We start from the raw sequence: 27521 nt of genomic DNA on the forward strand, positions 1-27521 counted from the left end.
TTGCTTTCCAAGACAGGTGTAAGTATAAAGCATATTTAAATAAATGCTATTTATCTGATACATTAGACACAGAATGGGCTTATTCCCCATCCCCTAAGTTTTTATGTGTACGTTCATTAAGTTCCTAAATATCACCTTGCCTTGCTCATTTCCTTACCTTCATATACACACTTACATTTTTACTGTACTTATTCAAGAAGTTGGATTTTGTCCAACCTTCAATAAATAAAGATTTAACAGTTTTTACATATTTCATAGCTTTGCTGACAAATCATTGTTCTAACAGAGTTAATTTAAGGGAAAGAGGATAGGACTGTCTGGCCTCAATTTGTTCTTCTCAGACTTCAACAGTGATGCTAAGAAAATAATAATGGTCTGTAAACAAAAAGATCCAAATTAGGCAAAAACCTGTTGCTGTAACTAAGATCAACAGCAAATTTGTGGTTACAATTTACATACAGCATATACAGTATAATTCTCAATAATTTTAAGTTGTAATTTAAAGTTGTTAACGTATTTCACTGATTGTTTTATTTCCCTTTGTAACTGTTTTGAGAAGCTTCGTTAAGATAATTGCAGTGCTTACCATCAGTGTTCTACAACAAACATATGACCACAGGAAAAAAAGGAAACATGTATGCACAATTATTTGTGTTACTGCTGTTAATACAGCAGCCTTTAACAGCCAAATACAGAAATATTATACTGGTACATTACTAATGTGTTGGACTCTGTGAAAAGGAAAAAGTCATGTAGCTGGAATGCAGAATCAGATCTGATGGCCTATTTCAATGTAATAAGAGACCTTACCTCTTCAAACACTTCTTTGCTGTGCCTCATTAAAGGCTTGAATTCTGGATCCTCTGAAAATCTATCATAGACACCTCTATAAAACAAGTAATGAAATCAAATCAAATCTTTGATGCATCTGAAAAGTTGCTATTCACGGAGAAAAGAAAAATTAGCAGGTTACCCATCTCTCAAATCTGGATCTGCTGAATGCTGCTCAGCCTTTATTTCCTGGTCATCAGGGCGACCACATCTCTCCAGGAAACACAGACAGGGATCAGCACGCATTGTGGTGTACATCTCGTATCCTAACGAAGATGGAAGAGAGAGGGACGGCAGCAGTTTAATGACTCTGATGCATATGATTTCTTTTCTTTAATATCCCCTCAACTAGAAACACACTAACAAAACAATCTGCTTACCATGTTTGAACACTCCAATAAGCAAACATCGATCAGCCTCTGCATCCCACCAGCCTGATGGGACATCCTGTTGTTCCATTTCAGGCAGCCAAATGTCAATTTCCCTGAATAAAGGATCATATTAGATATATGCGTATAAGTAAACCTTGATATGGATAAATGCTTGCAAAAGAAATGTAGTAGTGATGCCTGAGACCTGCTGTCAGCCCCTTCAAGTATAGAATTGACATGTTCTCCAATAACTTCCTGCTTCAGGTAGTACAGCATACGTACTCGCAGCAATACCCTGGGAACAAGTGTTATTATAAAGAGATGGCACATGATCAAAAGTTGCCTAAAAAAGGATTGACATTAAAAAAAGAACACATACTTGTTACACTGGTGTTTGAGATGCTTGCGATAGCCGTCATCCAGCAAAAGAGTATCTGGGTTATATTTGCGTATCCAATCCGCCTTTTGCACATCAAAAGAACTCTGAGCCTTGACTCTTTTCCCCTTTCTTCCACGGGGCACAGGAATGGACAGGCCTGTAAACGATAAAAAAAAAAAAAAAGTTTAAATAAAGTCACAAGCTGTGATCTGCAGGGTATAAGCACGGCTAACAAATAGTGCCCCCGCAGTTGACAGATCTTGACAAGACACATACAATAATTAAGCGACCACTGATGAACATTCATTGACGTTATGCAATGACAGCTCAATGCTAATTCTGTGAAATGCCTCCTAGACAGCCATAGGTTAGCATATAAAGACCATATAAAATTTTGCAATATTTCAGCTGTGGACATACATACATGGCTAAATCACCTCAGAAATAGATGGAAAAGAAAAAACGTAATAAGAAATGTTACCTGACAAAGGTTCAATAGTGTAAATGTAGTGTTAATAGTACATGCTTAGGAACACACCAGACAGCTCCTGCTATTTTTCGGATAATGAATTAAACAGTGCTCTGTGAAATGTTTAAAGTTTGGAATATTTTTTATAACCTAACCCAGCTTTAAATGTCTTCATAAATTTATCCTTGACCTGTCTGGTGTGTTCCTTTGGCTTCATAATGCTGTCTGTTCACTTATGTTCTTTAAAACTTCCGTGGGCTTCACAGAACAGCTGCATTTAAACTGAGATTAAATTACACACAGGTGGACTTTGATGACTTGTGAAGGCTATTGGTTCCACTGGATTTTAGGTAGAGGTATCAGAGTAAAGGGGGCAAAATACAAATGCACACCACACTTTTCAGATTCTTATTTGTAAAAAGGATTTTAAAACCACTTATCATTTTCCTTTTATTTTACAATTATGTTCCACTTTGTGCTGGTCTATCACATAAAATCCCAATAAAATACATTTATGTTTGTGGGTGTAACGCATTTAAACATGGAAAAGTTCAAGGGGTATAAATATTTTTCAAGGCACTGCATTTTGTCAGTTAGCTCATACTCAACTCACTCACACAAATAAAACCACATGTGCGACAATTACTGGCACACCCAAGATGTTTCCTGTTTTTCAGTTTATCTGAGAAACTGATACACTGAAATACTTCCTGTTTTTTCTAGTGTTTAAAAAATACATGTAAAGTGAACTATTTCAAGCTTTTTTGTTTTCATTTCTATTACGACAGCTTACAACTCAAAAAATGTAAAAATTAAAAATCTCAAACTATTAGAATATTTAATTTTAAGTAAATTTTTATTCATATGGTTAAATACTGTACATGTCTCAAACTGATCGGTACAAACGGGAAATACTGCAATGTTGTCCAAAATATAGTCACAAGAGTTAATTGATGTAGGTATTTGCAGTGTGGTGTATTGAGCTACATGAGCTAGAAAGGAAACACTGGACCGTTAATCAGTGGCCAAAAGCCCTCTTACCAGATTAAAGTAAATTTTGCAATTACTTGAAAATCAGATCATAGAATCTGGAGTAGTACGGAATCCAAGTTGCTTCAAGTTTCCACAGCGGCCAGGCCATATGATGGTGTTGGTGCACTGTGTTTTATCAAGTCCGAAGTCAACGCAGCTGTCTACCAGAAGATTTTAGAGCACTTCATGTTTCCTTCTGCCTACACTGATAAAGCTGATGCTTCATGAAAATGCTAATTAAGTTTTTCAGCAGATACTTTTTCTGCCAAAATAACAAATTAACAGCTTTGTTGACCATGATATTACTGTGCTTGATTGTTTAGCCAAAATGCATGACCTGAACCCCAGAGGGCTATTTTCAAGAGGAAGATGAGAAACACTTGAAAGAGGAGCTGAAAAATGGCATCAAAGAATATTTTTTTGAATAACACCTTCATAACCTGGATCACCTCCATAACATGTCACGTGGATGCAGTAATTCAAGCTATAGGAGTCTTAGCCAAGTGCGGGGTGCATACAAGAACATAATTTTTTCATATTTAGATTGGCTTTAAAGAAGATTTAACTAGGATTTTTTGGCATAAAATTGCCTTACACACCAAGTTTAATAATTTACTTATCATTCCAAGTCGTAGTGTTATAGTCAAGTAAACCTAAACCGAGACCAAGACAAGACCTAGAATTTAAGCAGTTAAGATGAAGTCAAAGCCAAGGGTGGGTGGGACAGTCAGGAGCAAAACCAGACCAGAGTGTAAAGGGCATTATGTGTTTATGATTAAATAAAATTACGGGGACTCTACAAATGAAAAATCTCACAGGTAATCTTAAAAACGTCACAAAAAAATCTGCATACTGTATTAAAATTTGTGAATCAACACAATACAAAAAGGGCAAAACGAAGAAACTAAATTTGTAGACCAACACAGTGTGCATCATGACAACCAAGTTCATGTGTGTGCGTGTGTGTGTGTGTTGCACATGATAACATACTGTACATTAAACAAAACACTTTTATATTTAGTGCAGCCATTCCTTTAAAACAAGAATTTTAGTGTCTAAAGCTTTATTTAGAGCTATATCTTTAAACAAGATTTTTAGTGTCTGGAAACATGTGTGGTGTATTTATAACATCACTTATTTATCCATTCCAGTTAAAAATCCCAACGGCTTAGTGATAGAAACTGTTCTTTAGTCTCTTGTGCGTGCATGCGTACAGGCTCCTGTACCACCTGCCAGATGGCAACAGAGTCTGCGTGCAAAAAAGTCTGTGTGCGGGGTGGTTGTGGTCCTGGATGATGCCATGTGCTTTCTGCAGGCATCGTGTGTGATGTACATTCTATATGGACGGGAGCATGCTTCAAGTGATGTTTAAAGCACTTCATGATGACTGATGTTAGTGCCAATGGTAGATGAGACAAGAAATATTTTGATTTTTAGGAAAAGAAACAATGGTGAATGCCCTAAAGAAGGTAGGGACCACAGACTGACTCAAGAGATTTTGAAGATACTGGCGAGTAGCCCTGTAAGTTGGTCGGCACATGCCCTCAGGGCCCAGCCCGGGATGCCATCGGGTCCTAAGGCTTTGTGTGGATTAACTATTTTGAGTGCTCGTCTCACCTCGACCATCGCCAGAATAAGTATAGGGTCTTTAAATTTCATTTTATGTGTCACATACACAACCATACACAGTATAATGCGCAATAAGGTTGGCCCTATTTACGTGTGGTCTAGTGGCAGGAGCTGTATTGCTCACATCAAACCGAGTGTAGTAGGTGTTAAGCACGTCTGGAAGTGTTGCACTAAGTGGCACACATTCTTGCTTGCTCCTTTATAATCTGTGATACAGTATGGGATCTTGACTGTGGTGAGTGGACTCCACCCTCCCCTTATACTCTCTCTCTCGGCATCCCTAATGGCCTTCCTGAGGTCATATCTGGCAGCTTTGTAGTCATCAGGGTTCCCCGAATTGAAGACCCGTGCTTTCAGCTTAGTTTCATGATTCACCTACGGCTTTTGGTTAGGGTAGAAGCAGACAGTGGATTTAGGAACAACGTCATCAATGCACTTACTGATGTAGCCCATAAGAGTCAGTGTATTCATTAATGTTGCCATCAAATGCATCTATCCATACAGATGCCATCAGTTGTTTCAAAGCAGTCCATTAACACCTCATCTGTCTCCCTGGTCCACTTGTAAATGTCTATGAAAGTGCACTTTGTTGTCTGTTGTCTATTTTTGTCTCTTTTCTGTACAGAAGTAGTTTTTAGGTTAACTTAAAAGTAAAAAATAATCTGTCATATCTGAGCTAGTCAGCTAATTAGGTCTCTTATTTAGCTAGCTGGTTCCAGTAGAGTTGTGGTGTTGTTTTATGTTGTTGCATGTATGTAGCACCTTGGTCCTGGATGAAGGTTATTTTCGTTTCAATATGTACTGAACTGTATATGGTTGGAATAATAATAAAAGCCTACTTGACTACTTGAAAACTGGTTTACCTTGTTTTAGCTATTGTCTGTATGCTGGCAACAATAGAATTGAGCAGTGATCTGATTTTCCGAAAGCAGGCTGGGGGACAGGTTTATAGCAGTCTCTGAAAGGAGTATAACAGTGATCCAGAGTTTGCTCTTCTCTGGTGGTAAAAGTAATGTGCTGTTAAAGTCCCCAAAAACAATAAAAGCACATTTGGGTTCCTCTAATGCTCATGATTAATCAGACTGCGGGTGGATGTAAACAGCTCCGAGGAGTACTGTGCTGAACTCTCTGGGGAGGTAGTATGGCCTAACTTTAATGGCCAGCAGCTCTAGGTCTAACGAGCAGTGAGTTATTAGCATACAGACATCTGTAGCTCACGCAGAATTAACCATAAACCATACTCCATAGTTGCGACTATATTGAAAGAGCGGGATAAACAAAACAGAATAAAAAGAAAAGACAGATAAACAAAAGTTTAATATGTTCCCTCAGAGCTCTGCCATCCTGCAGCACAACCGGAGGTTTTTGATAACCAAATGCTGGGCTCGACGCAAGATCTCACCCCGTGGGGTCAAAATGATCACAAGAACTTTGAGCAAAAATTCCAGAACCACACGGGGGACCCCCCCAGAGTGAATGACCTGCAGAGACCTGGGACCAAAGTAACAAAGGCTACCAGCTACACTGCGCTGCCAGGGACGCAAATCCTGTAGTGCCTGTCTAAAGTTTGCTAGAGTGCATTTGGATGATCCACCGGAGATTGGGAGAATGTCATATGGTCAAATGAAACCAAAATAGAACTTCGTGTTTGGAGGAGGAAGAATGCTGAGTTCCACCCCTATGCTTCACAAGTACCACCTGTGAAGCATAGGGGTGGAAACATCATGCTTTGGGGCTATTTTTCTGCAAAAGGACCAGGACAACTGATCCGTATAAAGGAAAAAATGAATGGGGCCATGTATCGTGAGATTTTGAGTAAAAACCTCCTTCCATCAGCAAGGGCACTGAAGATGAAACAAAAAAAAAGTTGCACTTCTATAAGTATCATAATTTTATAAATGTCCTAATTTGATATTAGTGAAATTATTTGCCAAGCTTGTTTAGACACCAATTTTGTTACCATTTTAAACCTTAAAAAAGATTAATTAACTAGATTAAATAGAATATGCCCCTTCCTCATAACAGTTTTCTTACATAAAAACAAGGGCAGCATCTAAGTGAGTTTGATACTAATTAGCTCTCAGTGTTGGGAGAATAAAAATGCCGTAAAATGCATTTCTGTTGCACCACTCGGAAGCTTCTAATTTTTTATATATATGGCTGATCAATCGATTACCGGCCTGGCCAACCAAACTGAAACCAGCTAATTCTGGTGATTAGCTTAACAACTGGTTTATCTCCATTATAATTTTTTTTTCATCAGTGATTTTGGAGTCAGTGTGGCAATACATGATATCGCCACACAAATCGTGATCCATAACTGAATATCCCCCCCACCCATCTCTAATGCTCAATCATTTGAAAAAAGATACTTAATTACAACTGTTTTTAAATATTTTTTAGTGGATCAGTGTGAACTTTAGTCACTTACTCATTGCTCAGTCATTTTCATGTTTTGTAGAGGTAACTTTACTTCCCTAACACATCCCTAACCATGACCTAGATTCTTATGAGTGATTAAAAAACTTTGTTGAAGCAACAAACAGTTTTGATTACACCAAGGTGCTACATTACTTTCCAATCTACAGTAACTTACATAAAATCAAACTTTGACTGGAATTTTAGCTAATGACATGATGACTTTACATGTAACTACTAGTTACTGCACTGTGGCAGGGCACAAAGGTTATTATTCCTAAAATGCTTAAATTGTCCATTATTTTTCCATAATACGTCCTGTTTAATAAACAGGTGGTCTCCCCACTCTGCTTTTACATTACATTGGACCGAGAGACTAATATGCTTCCATTTTAAGTGACAATAAAAGTTTACATAGTCCTAGCCATCTCCCCAAGCACTGCATGGCAGAATTTACATACTGCTGTGCAAGTGCAGGGGTTTATATGGGTGCAGTGGTAGCTTAGTGGTTAAGGCTCTGGGATACGAATCAGGAAATTGTCAGTTTAAATATCAGCACCAAAAATCTGTGGCTGCTGGGCTTTTTAGCAATGCCCTTAACATTCAACTACTTAAAAATAAAAAAATTAAAGTAAAAATCCTTCCATGGAATGCTTAAAATAAGCAATTTCATTAACAGTCCAATGAGTTAAACATATCACTGAATTAATACCAATAATCAGATAATATGCAACTCCACAAATGTAAACTGGTTTGACTTAAATGTTCTTTGTATGCAAGGGTTAATATAGTATTAGACATAACAGAGGTCAGTTAATGAAAAAATATACGAAACAGGAGATGCAACAAGCATGAAATGTATCAGGACAAACGGTTAAGGGTTGTGCAAACAGCAGCAGGAATGTTGGTTGAGTTGATTAGGATAACACCAACATCGGTTTTTGTGGGTGCGGTGTGTGTGTGCAAAAGTAATTTAGTTTCATGTGTTTGTGACTATTATGCTTGAATTGGGTGGTATGGTTTTGTGGTTTGTCTATAAGGACTGTGTTGACATTTTACAAGGTGATTTTGTCCAATTTTAACTATTTAGAGTCTTTTTCCATTGCTTTGTAGTCAACTATTAGGTTTTTCTAATGATGTATAAATGTTAATCTTTGATTTTAACTTTTATATGGTTTTCCCAGTGATGGTAAGTGCTGTAAGAACGGCTGTGTTTTCTTTTATGATAATGAATATATACATACAGTACTGTGCAAAAGTCTTAGGCACCATATTATATACTGTACCAATTTTGTTATACATATTTATCATGTCTGCATAATTATGTACAAAATCATTTAGTATTCCATATATAACTTAAAAATTTATATATAAATAACATTACAGCTGAATATACGCATGGCTGTAAAGAAAAAAATATATAGTACAAGACAGACCAGTTTCAGATGGAAACAAAAAACCTAATATTATCCTTCGGATTAAGTATAAGAAACATAATTACAATTCCACAGTCTGAAGTTATATCAGATCACTGTCTTGTCATGATTAAAGTGTCTCATAGTAATAAAGTACGCACAGCACCTCGCTACCGCCTTAAACGTACATTCACATCAAATACCACACAGAGCTTTATCGATAATCTTTTAGAGTTATCAACTTTGATTGGATCGCCATTTGATTCCACAGAACTCGATCAAGCGACTGAATATCTAGAGTCAACACTTCGTTATAGCTTAGATAATGTAGCTCCAGTTAAAAGAAAAATGATTAGAGATAAGAAACTCGCTCCTTGGTATAACGATCACACACGCACTCTAAAACAAACCGCTCGGAAATTAGAACGCAAATGGCGTCAAACTAAATTGTTAGTTTTCCAAATAGCATGGAAGGAGAGCATCCTGAACTATAGAAGAGCTCTCAGTGCTGCTAGGTCAATGTATCTCTCCACTCTTATAGAAAATAACAAAAATAATCCTAGATTTTTATTTAATACCATAGCTAAATTAACTAAAAACAAGACCACTGCAGAAATCTCTACAACAACAACATACAGTAGTGAGGATTTCATGAACTTTTTCAATAACAAAATATTAGGCAAAAAATTCAGGCTTTGAAACCAGACAATCTAAGTGATACAGATGATAAATTAAATCACATTACATCAGAACCTAGAATACTTTACTCCCCTTGAAGCGAGAGAACTAATTTCACTCATCTCCTCTTCAAAATCGTCAACCTGTGAATTAGATCCTATACCGACACATTTTCTCAAGCAGATAGTTCCAGCAATAACCCCTGTTAAAAGTAATTAACTGTTCACTCAGCAGTGGGTATGTTCCTAAATCCCTTAAATTAGCAGTTATTAAACCACTAATCAAAAAACCTGATCTTGACCCCTGTCAGCTTTCCAATTACAGGCCGATATCAAACCTCCCCTTTATCTCTAAAATTCTGGAAAAGGTAGTATCACAGCAGCTATGTTCATATCTACATAGGAATAGCATACATGAACTGTATCAGTCAGGATTTAGGCCTCATCGCAGCACAGAGACAGCACTCGTTAAAGTAGTAAATGTCCTCCTAGTGGCCTCTGATCAGGGTTGTGTCACTATACTTGTGTTACTCGACCTCAGTGCAGCTTTTGACACTACTGATCATAGTATTCTCCTTCACAGATGTAGTAGGAATTAAGGGAACGGCCCTCTTATGGCTCAGATCCTATTTGACTTATCGTTATCAGTTTGTAGATTTAGATGGTGACCATTCCTCATGTTCTCAAGTTGAGTTTGGTGTTCCACAGGGTTCTGTTTTAGGCCCACTGCTTTTTTCCTTTTACATGCTTCCTCTAGGCAACATAATTCGTAAACATGGTATTAGTTTTCATTGTTATGCTGATGAAACACAAGTATACGTTTCAGCAAAACCAGATGAGAAAAAACAGTTTACTAAAGTTGAGCAATGTGTGCAGGACATAAGAGATTGGATGTTAATTAATTTCCTTCTGTTTAATCCTGATAAGACAGAAGTTCTAGTCATAGGACCACAAGCAGCTAGAAGTAAGCTTTCTGATCACACTGTGATTTTAAATGGCCTTTCTGTTCCATCAAGTGCAACAGTAAAAGACCTCGGTGTGATTATAGATTCAAGCCTTTCATTTGAAGAACATGTAGATAATATTACCAGGATAGCATTCTTTCACCTCAGAAATATTGCCAAGATAAGAAATATATTGTCACCAAACGATGCAGAAAAACTAGTTCATGCTTTTATCACGTCTAGGTTGGATTATTGTAACGCCTTACTGTCTGGTTGTTCAACAAGGTGCTTAAACAAGCTTCAATTAGTCCAGAATGCAGCAGCGAGAGTCCTCACTCGAACCAGAAGATATGAGCACATCACCCCTATCTTATCCACATTGCATTGGCTTCCTGTGAAATTTCGCATCGATTTTAAAATACTACTCTTGACGTATAAAGCATTAAATGGTCTCGCGCCGCAGTATCTGAGTGAACTGCTAGTTTCTTACAATTCGCCACGCCTAATTCAATCAAAGGATGCAGGCTGCTTGTCAGTACCGCGTATTATTAAAACTACAGCAGGGGGCAGAGCTTTTTCTTACAAAGCCCCAAAGTTATGGAATAGTCTTCCAAATAGTGTTCGGGACTCAGACACAGTCTCAGTGTTTAAGTCCAGGCATTTTTATAAATAGATTTGCCTTAGGTAAAGGAGCAGATCTGGGGGACTCATGGACGTAGAGTATTAGGTGAACTGGTATGTTTAGATGCTGTCTTCCCCACTCTCATTGATCACTCAGGTTTGTTGACGGTGAGGTGATCGGTTGCTTTACATCTCTGGACGCCCTCATGTCTGTGTTTCCTTCTGGCTCTCCCTTTTTAGTTATGCTGTCACAGTTAGTCCTGCCGGAGTCTCTGCTTGCACTAAATATACATTCACCTTATACATTGTTCGACTGTGACCATACCCAAGTGTTATTTCTCCATCTCTTTTGCTCTCTGATTTTCTGCTCTATCCTCTCTCTGTCTCTCCTTGTTCCTCTACCTATCTCTCTGTCGAGCTATACATGTCGCTCCTAAGCTGCCAGTGATCCAGACCCCCTCTGCCCGCTGGACCTCTCTAACTCATCCTGGAGTCCTGCTTCTGTTTGGAGATCTCATCACATGGATACCCCCGTGTGGTATGCCTGGAATGCGTGTGGTGACTGGGGTTGGTTCCACTTTTCCATGAAGGTGGTCCTGTCCTCGACTGATGCAGACAGCTGTTCTCTGAGGGCCTGTGACTTCAGTCGCTCAATAGTTCAGGACTGGAATTTCTCACAGTCTACCTGAGCCTCCAGGAACAAAATGGACTTCAATCTTACACATCTCCTCTTATACTGAACTTCCAGTCTCGCATATTATTATGCACATCAATCCCTGCTATCTGTTTTTACCCAGATGAGGATGGGTTCCCTGTTGAGTCTGGTTCCTCTTAAGGTTTCTTCCTATTACCATCTCAGGGAGTTTTTCCTTGCCACTGTCGCCGTCGTCCTAGGCTTGCTCATCAGGGACAATCATATAATTTTGATTCATACACATTCACATTTCATGCAAACTTAATTCTTTTGATTGTGTAAAGCTGCTTTGTGATGATGTAAATCGTTAAAAGCGCTATACAAATAAAATTCAATTGAATTGAATTAATAAAAATAGAAAAAGCGAGTGTGACAAAGTTACCAAAAGAAGTCATATTCTCCAGCAAGCTCAGTAAAACCTAACTGTTTTACTTATTGTACTGTGCAAAAGTCTTGGGTACATACAAAAATATGGCATAAGCAAACAATGTTTTTTAAAAACATTTCTGCATAAAAGAACTTTCTATAAAGAGCAAATAAACATCTTTTGCTTATGCCATATTTTTGTACGTGCCTAAGACTTTTGCTTGGGCCTGCATGAATTTTGGGGTAAATACTTATCAGCCCAGTACTGTGTGTGTTATGTGCACCTGAAATTTCTATCACAAGCGGTTCATACAAATAAAATGCAAACCATAAAGGAAAAATGTTTGTGGATTTTCCCCCCCATTCAGCTACAAAAACATTATTTAATCTGTACACTGATGTTGAGTAAGGAGGCCTGATACACACCTGCCACTGAACTTCATCCCAAAAGTACTTTATGGGAATAAGATAAGGGCTCAGTACATGTCACGTAAGTGCTTTCAAACAAACCCTTGTAAAGCATTGTCTTTATGAACCTCCCCTTGTGCTCAAAAGGACCGTCATGCCATAACAGATTTAGGCAAGGCCTTTAGTTCAAGTGAAGGGAAATTCTTGTATCTACATGGTGCAAGGTTACTCTTAGCAACCATTCACCTCAAACTTTGTTGATTGAATATTTAAACAAGTTTGATTGAAGCCTATAAAAATGTGAACATATTCTTATTGTTAAACTTACTTTCATTAATTAAATAAACTAGTTGACTGTTTTTGGCTTTAAAAATAAACTTTGGATTTTAAACTCGTACCAGAGTGGTTGAGGAGGGTACTTTGTTCCTGGCCATTCTCTGCAGGAGTGATCAGCTCCCATATGAAGCTTTTGATGTTTTCATCTCCACGGTAATGTAGCAGACAGAAGACTAGAATGACTCTGCATATAGTCTCCACATCCTTTTCTCCAAGACGACGCTTACACCTAGCATGGGACAGGATATCATTCCAACGTCCCCATCTGGAAACAAAAGTGGAAAAAAGCCTGAACTTTCCAATAGGAAAAAAACTAAATAGATATGAAAAAAAGAAACCTGAAATAACTAGTCCTGACTAGAATGCATTAGAAAATATTTGGTTAAAGGTTTTTGGCCATCCAAACAGACACATATTAGTTATTTCTTGTAGTCATTTGATAAAGCTGCAATTACACTTAAAATCAGATAACTTCTTTTTAGCCCACTAAATACATGTGCATTTGGATGTTTGCAATGCGAGTAAAAAAACTGCTTTTCTATAAAAAAAAAAAAAAAAAAAAAACTATGTAAAAAAAATACTTGACACCTAATAGTTAATCTTGCAGAGTTATTGTCTAAAAAGTAACGTAAAGCCTTAAAAATTGTGACACTGTGACTACTACATGTCACAGTGCTTTAGATAAACAAAAGCATTTTTTTTTTTGCAACAAAAAAACCGTTGGCTACCCATAAATCAGCAGGTGTTTCTCCACTCTGAAGCAGTCAGTGCGACCATAGCCGCCACCAGAGTGACGCTCAGCACGGCGTGAGGCTCTGGCCTGGCGAGAATTTTGGGGTGGATACTCATCATCGCTGTCTAAATCTGAAAGATCACCACCCTCCCCACGAAGAGAAGAGAACTGTCGTGTCTGCTTTCTTACACGTGGAGTATCAATCACAAGGGTATTCTATAAAGAAAGTAGCAAAAATTAAGGAATAGCAAAGAAACAGGATCGCAGTGTACGATATGGCATGCTATTGGTGATCAAATATACTGACATAATTCTTATTGGCATAATGTAATTTTATTATTATCGAGCATGGCATATGTTTTATACATATATGTGTGTATATATACAGTACATGTTTTAATATACTGTATATATACACAAGTAACATCCAATTCTTAATCCATAGGGTTTAATATGATGTTGGCCCACCCTTTGCAAATATAACAGCTTTAACTCCTCTGGGAAGGCTTTCCACAAGGTCTAGGAGTGTGTTTATGAAAATTTTTAACCATTCCTTCAGAAGCACGTTTGTGAGGTCAGAACTGACATCCCCAAGGTGTTTTATCGGGTTAAGGTCAGAACTCAGTCAAGTTCTTCCACACCAAACTCGCTCATTTATGTCTTTATGGACCTTGCTTTGTGCACTGTCATGTTGGAACAGGAAGGGGCCGTCTCCAAACTGTTCACACAAATTGTCTTGGTATGCTGAAGCCTTAGGGGGTCCTTAAACTGGAAGTAAGGGGCTGAGCAGAATAACTGAAAAAATGACCCTATACCAGTTCCAACATGACTGCGCACCAGTGCACAAAGCAAGGTCCATGCCAGGCCTTCTCGTCCAACATCAGTGTTTAACCCCACAAATGCGCTTCAGGAAGAATGGTCGAAAATTCCCATAAATACACTTCTAAACCTTGTGGAAAAACCTTCCCAGAAGTGTTGAAGCTGTTATAGCTGCAAAGGGTGAGTCAACATTATATTAGATCCTATGGATTAAGAATTGGATTTTACTGAATGCATGTTGTTCATTTTGCATGTGAAGGCTGGTAAGAGAATACTTTTGGCAATATTGTGTGTATATAGATGGACAGATACACTATACTGTATATCCTTACATAGGTAATAGTTTCTGGTTGGAAAGAAAAACATTTTTTATATACAATACTGTTAATTAAAGAATATTTACCAATGAAAACATCCCTACCTTCCTATTTATGGTGTCCAAGTCAATGTCTGCTTTCTGAGCCCACTTCTGCCAAAACTCTGGATCATCCAAAGCAATATCAGTCCTATTTTCAGATGCCACAAAGCTGGCCTTAGAAAAGGTAGATCCCTTGCCCTCACTCTCAATGGTGATGGTGGTGGCCCTTCTCTGAAGGATCTGGTCAATGTCTTCTTCACAGAAACGGCTCCCTTCATCATTCTCATCCATAATAGCAGCATAAGCTCCCTTTCTTAGCAAATCTTCAATTTCCTTTTTGGTAAACTGGTGAACCTTATTTGTTCAATTCAGTCATTACTATTTTATGTATGTTTTGACATATTTAAAACAAAGAAAATACACACAGAAGTCAAACACTTACCCCATTGACGCTACTGTCTTTATTGCTACTCATGCTTTGAAGCACAGCCCTATCTAGTCCCAACTTTAAACTAGCTTTGTCCAACATCTCACGTTCATAGGAGTTTCTGGTGATGAGACGATAAACCTTTACTGCCTTGGATTGGCCAATTCGATGGCAGCGTGCCTGGGCCTGAAAAAAGAACCACCAGAGAAATAAATTTGTAGTGCTTTTGAAAATGTATACAGTATTTTTACAGTAAATGGTTACATGGTTTACTAAAAATGTAAACTCTGATAACATAAAATCCAATATGGTTGCTTCCTGACCAAAATATTTGATTAAAATAACATTGGCACGTTTTTTTGCACAACATTGCTGAACTATGCATGATATCAGAACCAATATGAATACACAGTCCCTTGCAACATGCAGAATATGAAAATCTTGCTTAATGTTGCACATTCCTTCACAAAATTTATATCAAAACCTTCAGCCTAGTCTCCTAACTGCTTCATAAAAAAGAAAAAAAAAGAAAAAAAAAAAAAAAAAAAACTGCCAAAAAGCAGCACTCACTTTTACATTAAATGCAATGGAAGACACTGGGTTACACACACTCCATAATTGAATTGCTATCTTTCAGGAACTAAAAGGTAGCTGATATCCTAAAACTGAATAAGCAGAAATATAAATGTACGAGATTAACAGGACTGTCCACCACCTCAATGGTTTGTTTTCCCCCTCACCTTTTGGATACATAGTATGGTTAGAACTACTTTCAGACAAATTTTATAAAACAAATTTTGACCTGGATCTGCATAGTGACCTAATAAACATTGGAGCATTTGTGCTCCAGGACCCTGGAAATCAAACTGCAGATTAAATATTGAAAACAATAAATGAAAATATAAAGGACAATTTGACTTTTTGCATAACTATATATAAAAAAAGGAGAAGTGCAAACTCTCACCTGAAGGTCATTCTGTGGGTTCCAGTCAGAGTCAAATATAACACATGTGTCGGCAGCAGTGAGATTAATACCCAGTCCTCCAGCACGGGTACACAGCAGAAAGACAAACCGGTCAGAGTCTGACTTACTGAAGCGATCAATGGCTGCCTGACGAAGATTTCCTCTTACTCGACCATCAATTCGTTCGTAGAGATATCTGGTAAAATTAAGTAACTAACTGTCATCCTAGTCAATAAAATAAATCTTGCGCACCACAGTATTGTGCCATTGCATGTAAAACAACTTTCAAGCAGAGTTTACTTTAACATACAACTACAAAATATGGGCAAAAGTTTGTGGAAACCTTACCATCATCTATAGTTCTTCCTCAAATTGTTGCCACAAAATTGTAAGCATACATTTGTATAGGATGTACATTTGTATGCTGCAGAATAACATTTTTCCTTTACTGGACCCAAACCTTCCAGCATAACAATGCCTTGCACAAAGCAAAGTCCATGAAGAAATAGTTTGAAATGAACCTCAAGGGGCATTTAATGTTGAATTGTAAGAACTTGTGCGGCATTTGCAAAGATTAGAGTCAGCATCACTAAAAACCTTTGGAACAATTTGAAATGCAGACCTAACCCCAGGCCTTCTCACTCAATATCAGTGCCTGAATTCACTAATGCTCTCATGGATAAAACAGCAAATTACCACAGGAATGTTCCAGAAACAAGAGGAAAGTCCTTCCAGAAACCTGGACCACCAAAGCCAGGACTTAATCTGGAATGGCATTTTGGGAAAGCACACAAGTGTTATGGTCAGATGTCCACAAACTTTTGTCCATAAACATTTGTTACTTGCATGAAAACCATCTTTTTTTAAAAAAAAAAAACTGTGCAATGTTTGTTCAAAATACAGTGGCCCAAATTCTGTCAATTAGTCTTTAAACATAATTTAACTTTTTTTTTTTTTTATCTCATGTCTTCACATGATTAATCAAAACAGAAAGCATTAATAGGGAGAAAATCTTTTCCATTCTGACCTCTATAGTGTTTTCTGGCCTGATAATCCTAATTGATGAGCTGAAACAATTAACTGGTGTAGGTAATGTTAGGGTACAGTATAGTTTGCACTCTATAGCCACTTAGTTTAGGTCTTCTTCCAGACCTTTGCAGTCACCTTTAGCTAAGAAAATTGGTTTGGATGGTCATTAAAAAAAGGAAAAAAAAACAAACAAAAAAAACCCACCCAGGGCTGGAAGCTGCTAGAACAAAAGTGTCACAGTCTGCAGCTTGTTTTACAATACCATAAACCAAAAGCGTTCTGTCCAAGAAAGAAATCTCTGATCCAAAATCAACACCTTTAAGCTTGACTAAAGTTTATAGCTTCCCACTTGGACAAAGAGAAAACACTTTTGGAGATGTTTTTTATTTTTATTTTTTTTTTTTACTAGAAGTATGTTTAGAGAAGTAAGAGCGAGGTGTTCAACCCCAGATAGCACAGGTACGTCGGGGAGACGTCTGCTAAAGAGCGTATCATCTGGTAAACATCGTCTTCGTTTTTTTTATAGTCGTATTTTGATCGTCTGTAGATCGCCTGTTTGAGCTGTTAAATGATACATCGTCTCTACATCTATACGACGTCTATACGACGTATCTTTATTATTTGAAATTTGCTGGTATAGAGTAGAAACACCAAAGGAAAATCAACCATAAGGCGGCGGTAGTGCAACACTTACAGATGCAGTCGCCGTAAAACTCTAAAGAAGAAGAAGACGAAGAATAGTTTGTTGAGAAGACAAACGTTTAGCGCGCGTGTGGAAAAGGTTAGCAGGAATTCATTCCCATCTTTCTAAATAGAAACGAAATACTGAACATAAATGTCACATGCTGTTTAGCGATGTTCAGTCACGTTGTTTAGGTTTAAACTATTTCTTGTATTTTTAAAATCACACTTAAAATACCGACGGTTACATGCGCGTGCTTAATCTACGGTTCGGTTCTGGTTTCGGTCTGTTCTCATGAGTTGTGTAGCGAGAGGAACAAGGTATAAATATTGTTAATTTGCTAAATTAAGTATCATGAATTTTAATTGAATATCTCTCTGTATTTTTTCACAGTAATTTGTTACTAAAAAGTGTCCTGTCTGCCTCTGACTTCAGGAATTTACTGACCAACCGTATCTAACGGTCATATTTAAAAGTCATAACGTACAGTTAAAGTACAAAACGTTTCTGTAGGTGTTTAATTTTTTTTTCTATGATTAATACTTATTTGTGGTGTTTTATGTTTTGTACATCTTTTTAAATTGAGACCTCATTTGAAAGTTGCTGCTGGTGTAAAACAGTGTTTTTATTAAATATAAAATAAAAATCTCTGTTTTATCCTGTTTGTCTTATGCTTCCTTCCTTCACAGTATTCTGTTGATCATGGTTAATTATAATTAACCGAGGATATATTTAATTAAAATAATAGAAGGGGGGTGTTTAAATAAAACGACGTCTATCCGACATGAATCAGACCTTTGGAAGATGTATGAACATCTGGTTAACATCGTCTAAAGAGCGGATAAGGGACGTTTTAATTCATTTACATCTTAAATACGTAGGCTAAGCGTCTTTCTAACATCGGACATGGACGTCTCGGCGACATCTGCCAGATGAAAAAGACGACGTCGCATACACGTACGTAATAACGTTTGTGTGCTATCTGGGACCACTGTAGCAGTAGCATCATGCTTCGGGACCAGTGGTAAAAAAGCCTAAGGCTAATTACTGACACTATACGTATAATTTTGACCAAATGCTGATTTCAGAAAACTGAAACAAAAAAAATATATATGGTGCACCATTCTCTTGGAGTTTTTTTTATTAAAGATTTTTTATTTTGCAATTAGACCAGCTAAAAATTCAATGAAAGCCAAATGACACTCCTGTTCATGAAGAGTCTATGTAAATTGACCATAATTCCTAATTTTTTTTTTTTTTTTTTTAACTGAAGCATAAAGTAAACTATAGATATAGCCTAATTAATCTTTCCACATCAGGTTGAAATGAAATGTTTTAAATTATTTTTTCTACCTCTTATGGATGAGATAATCTTCTAGAATGTCGAGACAGCGCACCATCTGGGAGAAGATAAGTACTTTGTGTCCTCCAGCCTTGAGACGAGGCAGCAACTTATCTAGAAGGACCAGTTTCCCTGCTGAGCGTACCAAGGCCTGTAAATGGAAGTCTGGAGCTGAGGCATTGTACACCTCCCTAAGTTCAGCCACTATTTTCTCTTCAGCACCTAAACAGATCCATTTGAAGTGTTAAAATATTACATTATAAATTACCACGTTTATACTTGAAAGGACAAAGAGTATAACCTGTGCTAGCAGTAATTAATTGCCAAATACATCCTTGCCCAATCATATCAAATTTGCTCTGTTTAAAAAAAATAAGACACTAAGAAAAAATAAGAACTAAGTTAAAAAGGATAGAACTCATTTATAGTTAGTCACTTCATGCGACTAAACATCAGGATTACCCAAAGATAGATAGACAATGTATACACAGATCGAGCAAATTACTGTGGCCATTTTACCATGCCACATTTGATCAAAACTACTCACATTACATTACACTATATCGCATCAAGTGACTGATATCAGTTGACCAGCTCAGGAAGTCAAGCAAACATAAGTTAAAAGATTTTTTAATTTTGCCTGATGCAGAGACCTGCCTTATTGTAGATACAGTTGATAAAGAAACGTGTATGTGGCTGACATAAGATGAATTTCAGAATTCATCTTAAGATTTTTAAGATAAATTCTGAAACATTCAACAGAAAAGCATTAGCTTGATCTGTAACACAGCACAAGCTCAAGTACTAAAAGTGTCACAGTCATTGTGAATACAAGTCTTCAGTAGGTACCCAATCGGAATGGTTAATACCGTCGCACTCACCGCCACGTAAATACGACAGCAGCCAAAATAAATCAGTTGCACTTCAAAGTCATTCATAAAATGGCCGCCAGGTGGCGCAAACATGAAAAATCTGAACCAGAGCTATTTAACAAATGTTGTTTAGATCAAGTTCACTAACTGACAATTTTATTTGTACAAAGAATAAACTGTTATAAAGCATATCTGTTTATTGTTAAAGTTCTGGGTCATTTCGGGTACTTTAAACACATTGTTGGGTTGGTCATGTTGGGTCATATGAAATGTAGTTTTACAAAGGAACACCTGGTTGGGTTATTTTGACCCAACAACTGATTTATTCATTATTCTTTCGTTTCTCCAAATAGCAGCCTGCAAAAATAACTGTTATTGTGTCACAGGTGTAGTTTTAAGAGTTGTATAGGCAGGAATGCGTGTGTATACAGCTCAAAACCTCCATCAGTTATTAAAGATAGCACCTATTTAGAAAAAATGCTCCAGCGATTTCGAAGCATAACACCGGGCCAACTCATGTCGGAAAGAATTTATAAACGTTTTCTAAATGTGGGCTTTTGTTTTTTTACTTATGGTATTTGTTAATTTAATTTAAATGAGGTTTGGGCTCAGGACTTCAATTTGGCATCGTGATTCTCCTCTTTAATTTCCTACGTAGTCTAATCAGCGCTCAGCCGCACGCATGAAGTTTTCCAGAGCGCAGTGGCAGAAGTAGACTAATGATTATGAATGGGTTGGGAAAAACAGCAAGCAGACTGACTCTGACCATTCTAAAAATTTATTGAGAAATTAGTGATTGTGTCTTTGGTTTCGGCTGTGGTGATGATGGTAATCATGTCATCTCGCATGAGTGCAGCAGTAGATGCGCCAAAAATCCACTTTTCATACGAATTACATTGTCAATTTTTTTTATTATTAGTTTGTATAAAAGCAGACATTTTACTTTCTATAAGTATATATTTTTTCACCTCTGTGAGGCGAGTATACAGTTTCAGTTCATTTTCTGACACGCGTTTTCGTTATTGTGAGTGCCCTTAAATAAAAGTTGAGTCTTATAAAGGCTATGCAGTCCTATATAGTTTTATTATATAGTTCATGACTTGACCGTTCGATAGTTCAGGACTGGAACTTCATATAAGTCTACCTGAGTTTTCAATAACTAACTGGACTCCATATTGACATCAATTAACATCAACTGGTATGCTGAACTGCCTGCCAACTAACACACAGTATGAATGCAGATCAATTCCTGCTCTCTGTTTCACCCAGATGAGGATGGGTTCCCTGTTGAGTCTGGTTCCTCTCAAGGTTTCTTCCTACTACCATCTCAGGGAGTTTTTCCTTGCCACTGTCGCCCTCGGCTTGCTCATCAGGGACTATTTGACCATTTTGATTCATACACATTCAAATTCCATACAAACTTAAATAATTCTGTTAATTGTGTAAAGCTGCTTTGGGACAATGACAATTGTTAAAAGCGCTATACAAATAAAATTTAATTGAATATATATTTTTTTTATAATTGAATTGAATATTATAGTTTTTTGCACATTAATCTGAGTCCTCATCTGTCACGGCGTGCGCCCAAATCAATATCGCCCCTCGCTCACTGGTTAGGCGGCCTCCCCTTCAGATATGCGAAGGCGCGAGGCCACGGTATTAGGCCTGGCTGGTGAGCTATCCTTGCTAATGATCCCGGGCTTGCACCCCAGGCTATAAAATACTCAGGGTCTGTTGGGTTACAGTGGATTTTACCACGCAGTGTAAGTGCGACGCACGTGCTACAATGCAGAAGTGCGGCGTGCAAGCGGCTTTATATTTAGCAATGAGCATTTACTTACATCTGAACTGAGTCGTTTACATAATAGCTCATCATATCAATTTATTCATAAAAATGTTCCTGTTTTACATGGAAATTTACAGGCTTGTTACTGAATGATTTACTCTGACAGAGCCATAAGAACAGTGGCAGCTGGAACACCTAAAACAGATGCTGGATTATTTTTATAATCTAAATATAAGTGCTTTTCTAAACATGGGCTATTGTTATTTATTTACAATATTTGTTAATTTAATTTAAATGGGGTTTGGGCTCCGGGATGTTGAGCATCGTGATCCTCAACTTTACTTTTCTATGTAGTCTAATCAGCGCTTAAGCGCACGCATAAAGTTTTGTAAATTAGTTTAATGTTAAACTTGTATTTCATAAGGTTTTGCCAGCAGTGGTACAGCGCAACAGAGGTCATTATTTACTATTAAAGAAAATTATGATGATCGGTCACAGGCGCGCGCCCAAATCTACTATCACTACTCGCTCACTCTGTAGGCTCCCTAAATAGGCAGCAAAGGGACCTTCCGGCAAATTTGTGCTGGCTGGCGATAATTATTGTTAATATAATCTCGCGCTTGCTCCGCATTATAAAAGTAAGGCGCAGAGTTTAGTCCGAGGTCCAGGAACTACGTGATGTGGTAAAGAATAGGAGAGTGGCATGTGAGTGGGGCCCTCTCCAGGGACCCTTTTCCCCGTAGGACCTCGCCTCATGTCCGCGCTTTATGGTGCCGCCCGTGCAAAATGGGTCGAACCCGTTACAGATCATAACAGCCTACGTTATTTCATTCTTATAATAATGCAAAAACACAAGCGGGGCTAAATGACCGACATCTGCCGACGCAGTAGAACGTCCTGACAATGTTTTAATGGTCATTTATTTCTGTTAATAAATTTACTACAAATTTAAAGAACAACAGATATAAGATGACAAAACCCTACACGCGTAGCTTTTCTAATTACACGTGATAAAATTTAAAGGCTTACTGTGTTAACATTTATTTCGCTTAAATTCGATCCTAATAAGATTTAATACAAATTCTACATTTGTACTGTAATTTTAGTACTGTAATTATGAATTTGTTTAACTATAATGTTTTACTTGCTTTTATCCGCTACTACATGCAGCTTTAAAGGAGCTGTGGCTCACTAATTCTGCAGAGAATGAACTAAGGCATAAGGCGTCCGTCTGTAGTTATATAGCGCCACTCAGCGGTAAAAGCCAGCAAACGCACAAACTCAAATGCTGCCGTCGAGCACCGCAACAGGAAAACCAACATTCCGATTGGGTAACCATTGTACGATATATCTGTGGATACAAGTATAGGATATAAAAGACACCTAAGGGGAAGAATGGCATTACTATTCCTACATCTGAAAGCTCATATATAGAACTGTGTAGCTCCAATACCATATCACCCATTGTGAGCAGTAGTTTTGAGAGTAGGTGAGATTTAGACATGAAAGCATTTATGAAAATATTGTGTTAAAACAATCAACAGAAGACTAGCCTGATACAGGATGCATAAATTGACCAGAAATTAACAGGGTTTAAGGTAGAGACCTGTAATTAAATAAGGGTGGTTGCAGCATTTGCGAAGCTCCATCATGGTGTTAAGAAGATTGGGGACGTTGCTGTTCTGATTAGCTCCCATACTCAAGAAGCTGAAGTTACGCTCCAGAATAGCACGGTAGTATTTCTTTTGCACATCAGTCAACTCCACCTAAAGGAAAAATAACTTAGCACTTAAATTTTTAGTATACTAAATATAGTAATTCAGATTAAAATATAGTGTCTACCATTTTAATGAGTTACAAAAATTATTAACTTTTTTTATTTTTAAGACTTGGAAAACAAGGTTATACTTTCACGGCATTTTCTTCCTTTAAATTTATTTTCTTTTTCTCCTTTAAACCAGTGTACAATCTGGTGTCACCCAGATAAAAACAACAACTCCCTTTTGACTCTGGTTCCTTAAGGTATCTTATGCCAACTCAGGGAAGTTTTCCTCGCCACTTGTGTATATCTAAAATGTCTACATTTGTTTACAGCTGCTTTCTGACACTGTACTGCACAATGCTATAGAAGTGCTGGCACAGTTCACTAATTAATACAAAAAGGTCTGAATATATTAAATCAGGTTTTAAACTAAACTTCAACTGATGGCAAAACATAACGTATTGAATTCATATTCAGTAACCTGGACGTTCTTAATAGATTTCAACATTAAAATTAGGCAGAAAGCACACAGTGGGATCTATCAAAACTCATACCTCAATAATAGTCTCTTGCTTTGGCGCCAAGTTCTTTTCCACATCCTCCTTCAATCTGCGTAGCATCATGGGTTTCAAAATTGCCTGCAATTTCTGCACCTAATGTGACAAACGTATGCACAGATACCCGTTAATGTCCTTTTTAAAAATATGTATAATATGCATGCAAGTGATGCACATTTAACCATGTACCTGCTCTTCTGTTTTGAGATTGCCAAATTCACGCAGGAACTCGCTCTCTGAAGGGAACTGTGCAGGTTCTAAGAAGTGCAACAGACTGAACAATTCTTCCACAGTATTCTGCAAAGGTGTGCCTGTTAACAGGACTTTATGCTCCTATAATTAGAAAGTAAGATAACAGTGACAGTTCATTATACTCTGGCAAATAATAATTTAAAAAATAATCATTGCATGACAAATATACACTATGCTTCGATCGATTACGTGTCAGACTGGCCGATTATCAGTGCCGGTATTTAGCGTGTTTATAATTATCAGTATTGTAAATGTTTTGATTCGATTACAAATTAAATATATTAATCAAAAAATGTTACTTTGACTCTGATGCAACCACTTTGTCTGTGGTCACTGCTCTGTGGACTCATGTCTTGCCCTTTCAGGTTAGACATCACCGATAACACCCAATCAATTTTGAAATCTACGACAGATGTACAGACTGAAGCAGCGAGTGTATAAAATATTCATAACTCCTGACATTTCATGCTGCCACTTTTTAAGTTTTAGGTCAGAAAGGGCATCTGCTTAATTTTAATAAGAGGTAATTTCAAAATGAAAGCCAAGGCATTTCTTTACTTAATCAGATTTTCACAAATGTACCTTTTTATTAAGATGTTGCTTTTTATTTGCTTGAACTTAAATGAAATTAATAAAATATATATATATTTTATACATATAAAATATACTGGAATTTGTCTGCATTCTCCCTACGGAACAGGTCTGATGATATAGGACGATATTAACGATGTGTGAACACACTTTGGTAACTGAGGAATTGAAAGAAACTCCTTCACAAGGTTATTTGTTGTTGTCCTTTTGCATATAGTTGTTTTTGCAAAATGCTTGTTGTACTACAAAGTACCAGTAGGAATGTAAAACTACTTTCAGCCCTGTAAATTACACGGTCAGTCACCAACTGTTGTTTGTCAGCCCTGCAGTCGCGGTTAATTAGATCAGTAATTTGCGGAGGGTGTGTGTTGGCGAAGCAAATAAATGATGAAAGAAACAAACAAATCTTAATTAGTTCATAATAAATGCCATTTGTGGTACTGTTGTTATGATGGATATTGGGCTACGACCTTGTGCCTACAACCACATCATAGCTGTTCTGATAAACAGCACAACAGCACTCCTTCTTGTGCGATATTGCTTAAATGACCTTGATGTAAACAACAAAGATTCCATAAGAGACATGACAAAATAAGTGTATGTAAACATTAAATGTGTGAAGTTGAAACAGGCAGAGACTGAATTTGTTTAGATTTGTCCCCAACTATAGGCATTTAAGAAAGAAAAACTCTGGACTTTTTCTATTTTGACAAACTCAGGTTGGGTGCAAGCAAAGAACATCAATGAAACAATAGTTAAAAAAATAATGTGTGTTGTGTCATCTCACTAAATTCAGCATCTTGAGGCTGTCAAGCAGTTTACAGTTTCTGTTTTTCAGGCGATGTGCTTCATCAATGATCACACAACGCCAATAAATCTCCCTTAGTTCTGGGCAGTCAGACAGAATCATCTCAAAGGTGGTGATCAGAGCATCAAACTTATAAGCTCCAGGAATGAGGTGCCCCTTAAAATAAAGAAAAAAAGTTAGCAAGATAGTGTACATCATAAACGTAATTATAAAATATATACAAATACAGCTAAAAAGGCAATACAGCACTGTTCAGAACTTTTGACCCCTAATCAACTACAAACTCTGAAACCTATACAAAAAAGCAGACCAGAATGTAATATGTATACAAATCAGAACATTTTTGTCAACACCCAAATACCAAAACCTTTAATTATTTACCAAAATACAGCATACTATTCAACATAACTGCATTAAGCTAATAAAAACAACTGTGTTAAAATTCTTATATATTCTAATTATGCAATTAACAGTAACTAATTTTAGGACGGTTATAAATACTTGAGTAATTGTTCTTACTATACTTAATTATGTTGGTGATTTCAAACATTACTCTATCATTGAAACACAATACTCTTACTCCATTTCTACAGTGGTGGCAATCCATTAACTAAACCAGCTTATTCTACTCAACTCTTAAGCTGAATAGGCTCAAAGTAATTAATAATATTGCCTGAGAACTATAAAAAACAAAAACAATGTATACTTTTGATCATTAATACAGGTTCAACCAAGTTGGCTGATTTTATTAGCCATTTGCTGTCATTATATTTCTAAATTAGACTACTATAGCTTCTAATAACTAAAGGTGGCTAAGCAGCAAGTTACATTCTGGATAGTTGTAATAGTTAATACATACAATTAGTATTGCAAGTAACCTGCAAACTTACAAAATTGTTGTCACATATGTAATTACCATAAAAATTTAATATTCTTCTAATAGTTTTACCTAATCTAATTTAATCAGCTGAAATTTTCAACTTTTACTTTTAAATACTTGAGTGTTTTTTAGAAGTAACAGCTTTTACTTGAGTAAATTCTTGCATAAATATTTCTAATTTAATTAAGAATGACCCATTATCCACACTTTTACTTTTATGCTTATTATATTGAATAAAGTATAAATACGATTCATTCAAAATAATGCAATCTAGGTGTACTCTATATTACAGTATACTGCTTACCGTTTGTAAAGGTTTTAATAGAAAAACTCAAAAACCTTTGAAAATCACGTGTGTGCATACTCTAAGACCAACCTTTTCATCTTTGCAATACATTTCATACTGCTGGATCATTTGTCTGCTGGCCAAGCTACCATGATAGACAATGGCGTTCATTTCCGTCCATGTGGAAAATTCTCTTTCCCAGTTTGTGATGGTGGAGAGAGGGGCAATTACTAGAAAGGGTCCCTGGACTCCAGTGGCAAATACTTCAGACAGTAGGGCTATTGACTGGATGGTCTTACCAAGACCCATCTCATCTGCCAGAATGCAATTCTGCCTAATGTTCATGTGGGAAAAAATTAAATCAGGAAAAGTCTGTTACAAATAAATTAGGTGCATGTTTAACAAATGAATAATTCCATTACCAAAAAAAAAAAAAAAAGGGCCTGAAGTACTATGTATTAAGATTTATGGTATACATGGATCATGCAATCACTGTATAAATTAAAGAGACCTAAGCTACTTTGCAAAGATCTCTATGCATATCCACATACTGTATGTGAGGCATTACATAATTTGGGGTACTTTCCAGATCTGTTGACAAGTATTTTTATTCTAAATATTTTCTTTAAAAATATAATATTTTACCAATAAGATAAAACATATATATACATATACACATATATACACACATTTTATATAAAATCGTCTCCCCTGCTGGGTCTTAGTGCTCGTCTCTCAACGAAAAACTGTTGGCTCAGTTGTGATCACGTGACGCTCGGCGTC

At 36.9% G+C, this 27521-nt stretch overlaps 1 protein-coding gene across 2 annotated transcripts in view; it reads right to left on the bottom strand.

The window, feature by feature from the left end:
* Nucleotides 1-27521, bottom strand: part of chd8 (chromodomain helicase DNA binding protein 8) — a 62475-nt gene that overhangs the window by 8957 nt on the left and 25997 nt on the right. For both annotated transcript variants that reach the window (XM_053482893.1, XM_053482809.1), the window contains exons 13-28: nt 26829-27072; nt 25552-25728; nt 24111-24254; nt 23919-24017; nt 23209-23368; nt 18956-19166; nt 15892-16087; nt 14943-15113; nt 14564-14854; nt 13319-13539; nt 12653-12855; nt 1582-1738; nt 1408-1497; nt 1212-1315; nt 974-1097; nt 811-886 (exon numbers count right to left, since the gene is read on the bottom strand). In XM_053482893.1, the coding sequence (XP_053338868.1) occupies nt 811-886; nt 974-1097; nt 1212-1315; nt 1408-1497; nt 1582-1738; nt 12653-12855; nt 13319-13539; nt 14564-14854; nt 14943-15113; nt 15892-16087; nt 18956-19166; nt 23209-23368; nt 23919-24017; nt 24111-24254; nt 25552-25728; nt 26829-27072 (2668 nt within the window). The remainder of the gene's footprint in view (nt 1-810; nt 887-973; nt 1098-1211; nt 1316-1407; nt 1498-1581; nt 1739-12652; nt 12856-13318; nt 13540-14563; nt 14855-14942; nt 15114-15891; nt 16088-18955; nt 19167-23208; nt 23369-23918; nt 24018-24110; nt 24255-25551; nt 25729-26828; nt 27073-27521) is intronic.

This window comes from Clarias gariepinus, chromosome 1, assembly GCF_024256425.1.
Source record: "Clarias gariepinus isolate MV-2021 ecotype Netherlands chromosome 1, CGAR_prim_01v2, whole genome shotgun sequence".
Lineage (NCBI taxonomy): Eukaryota > Metazoa > Chordata > Actinopteri > Siluriformes > Clariidae > Clarias > Clarias gariepinus.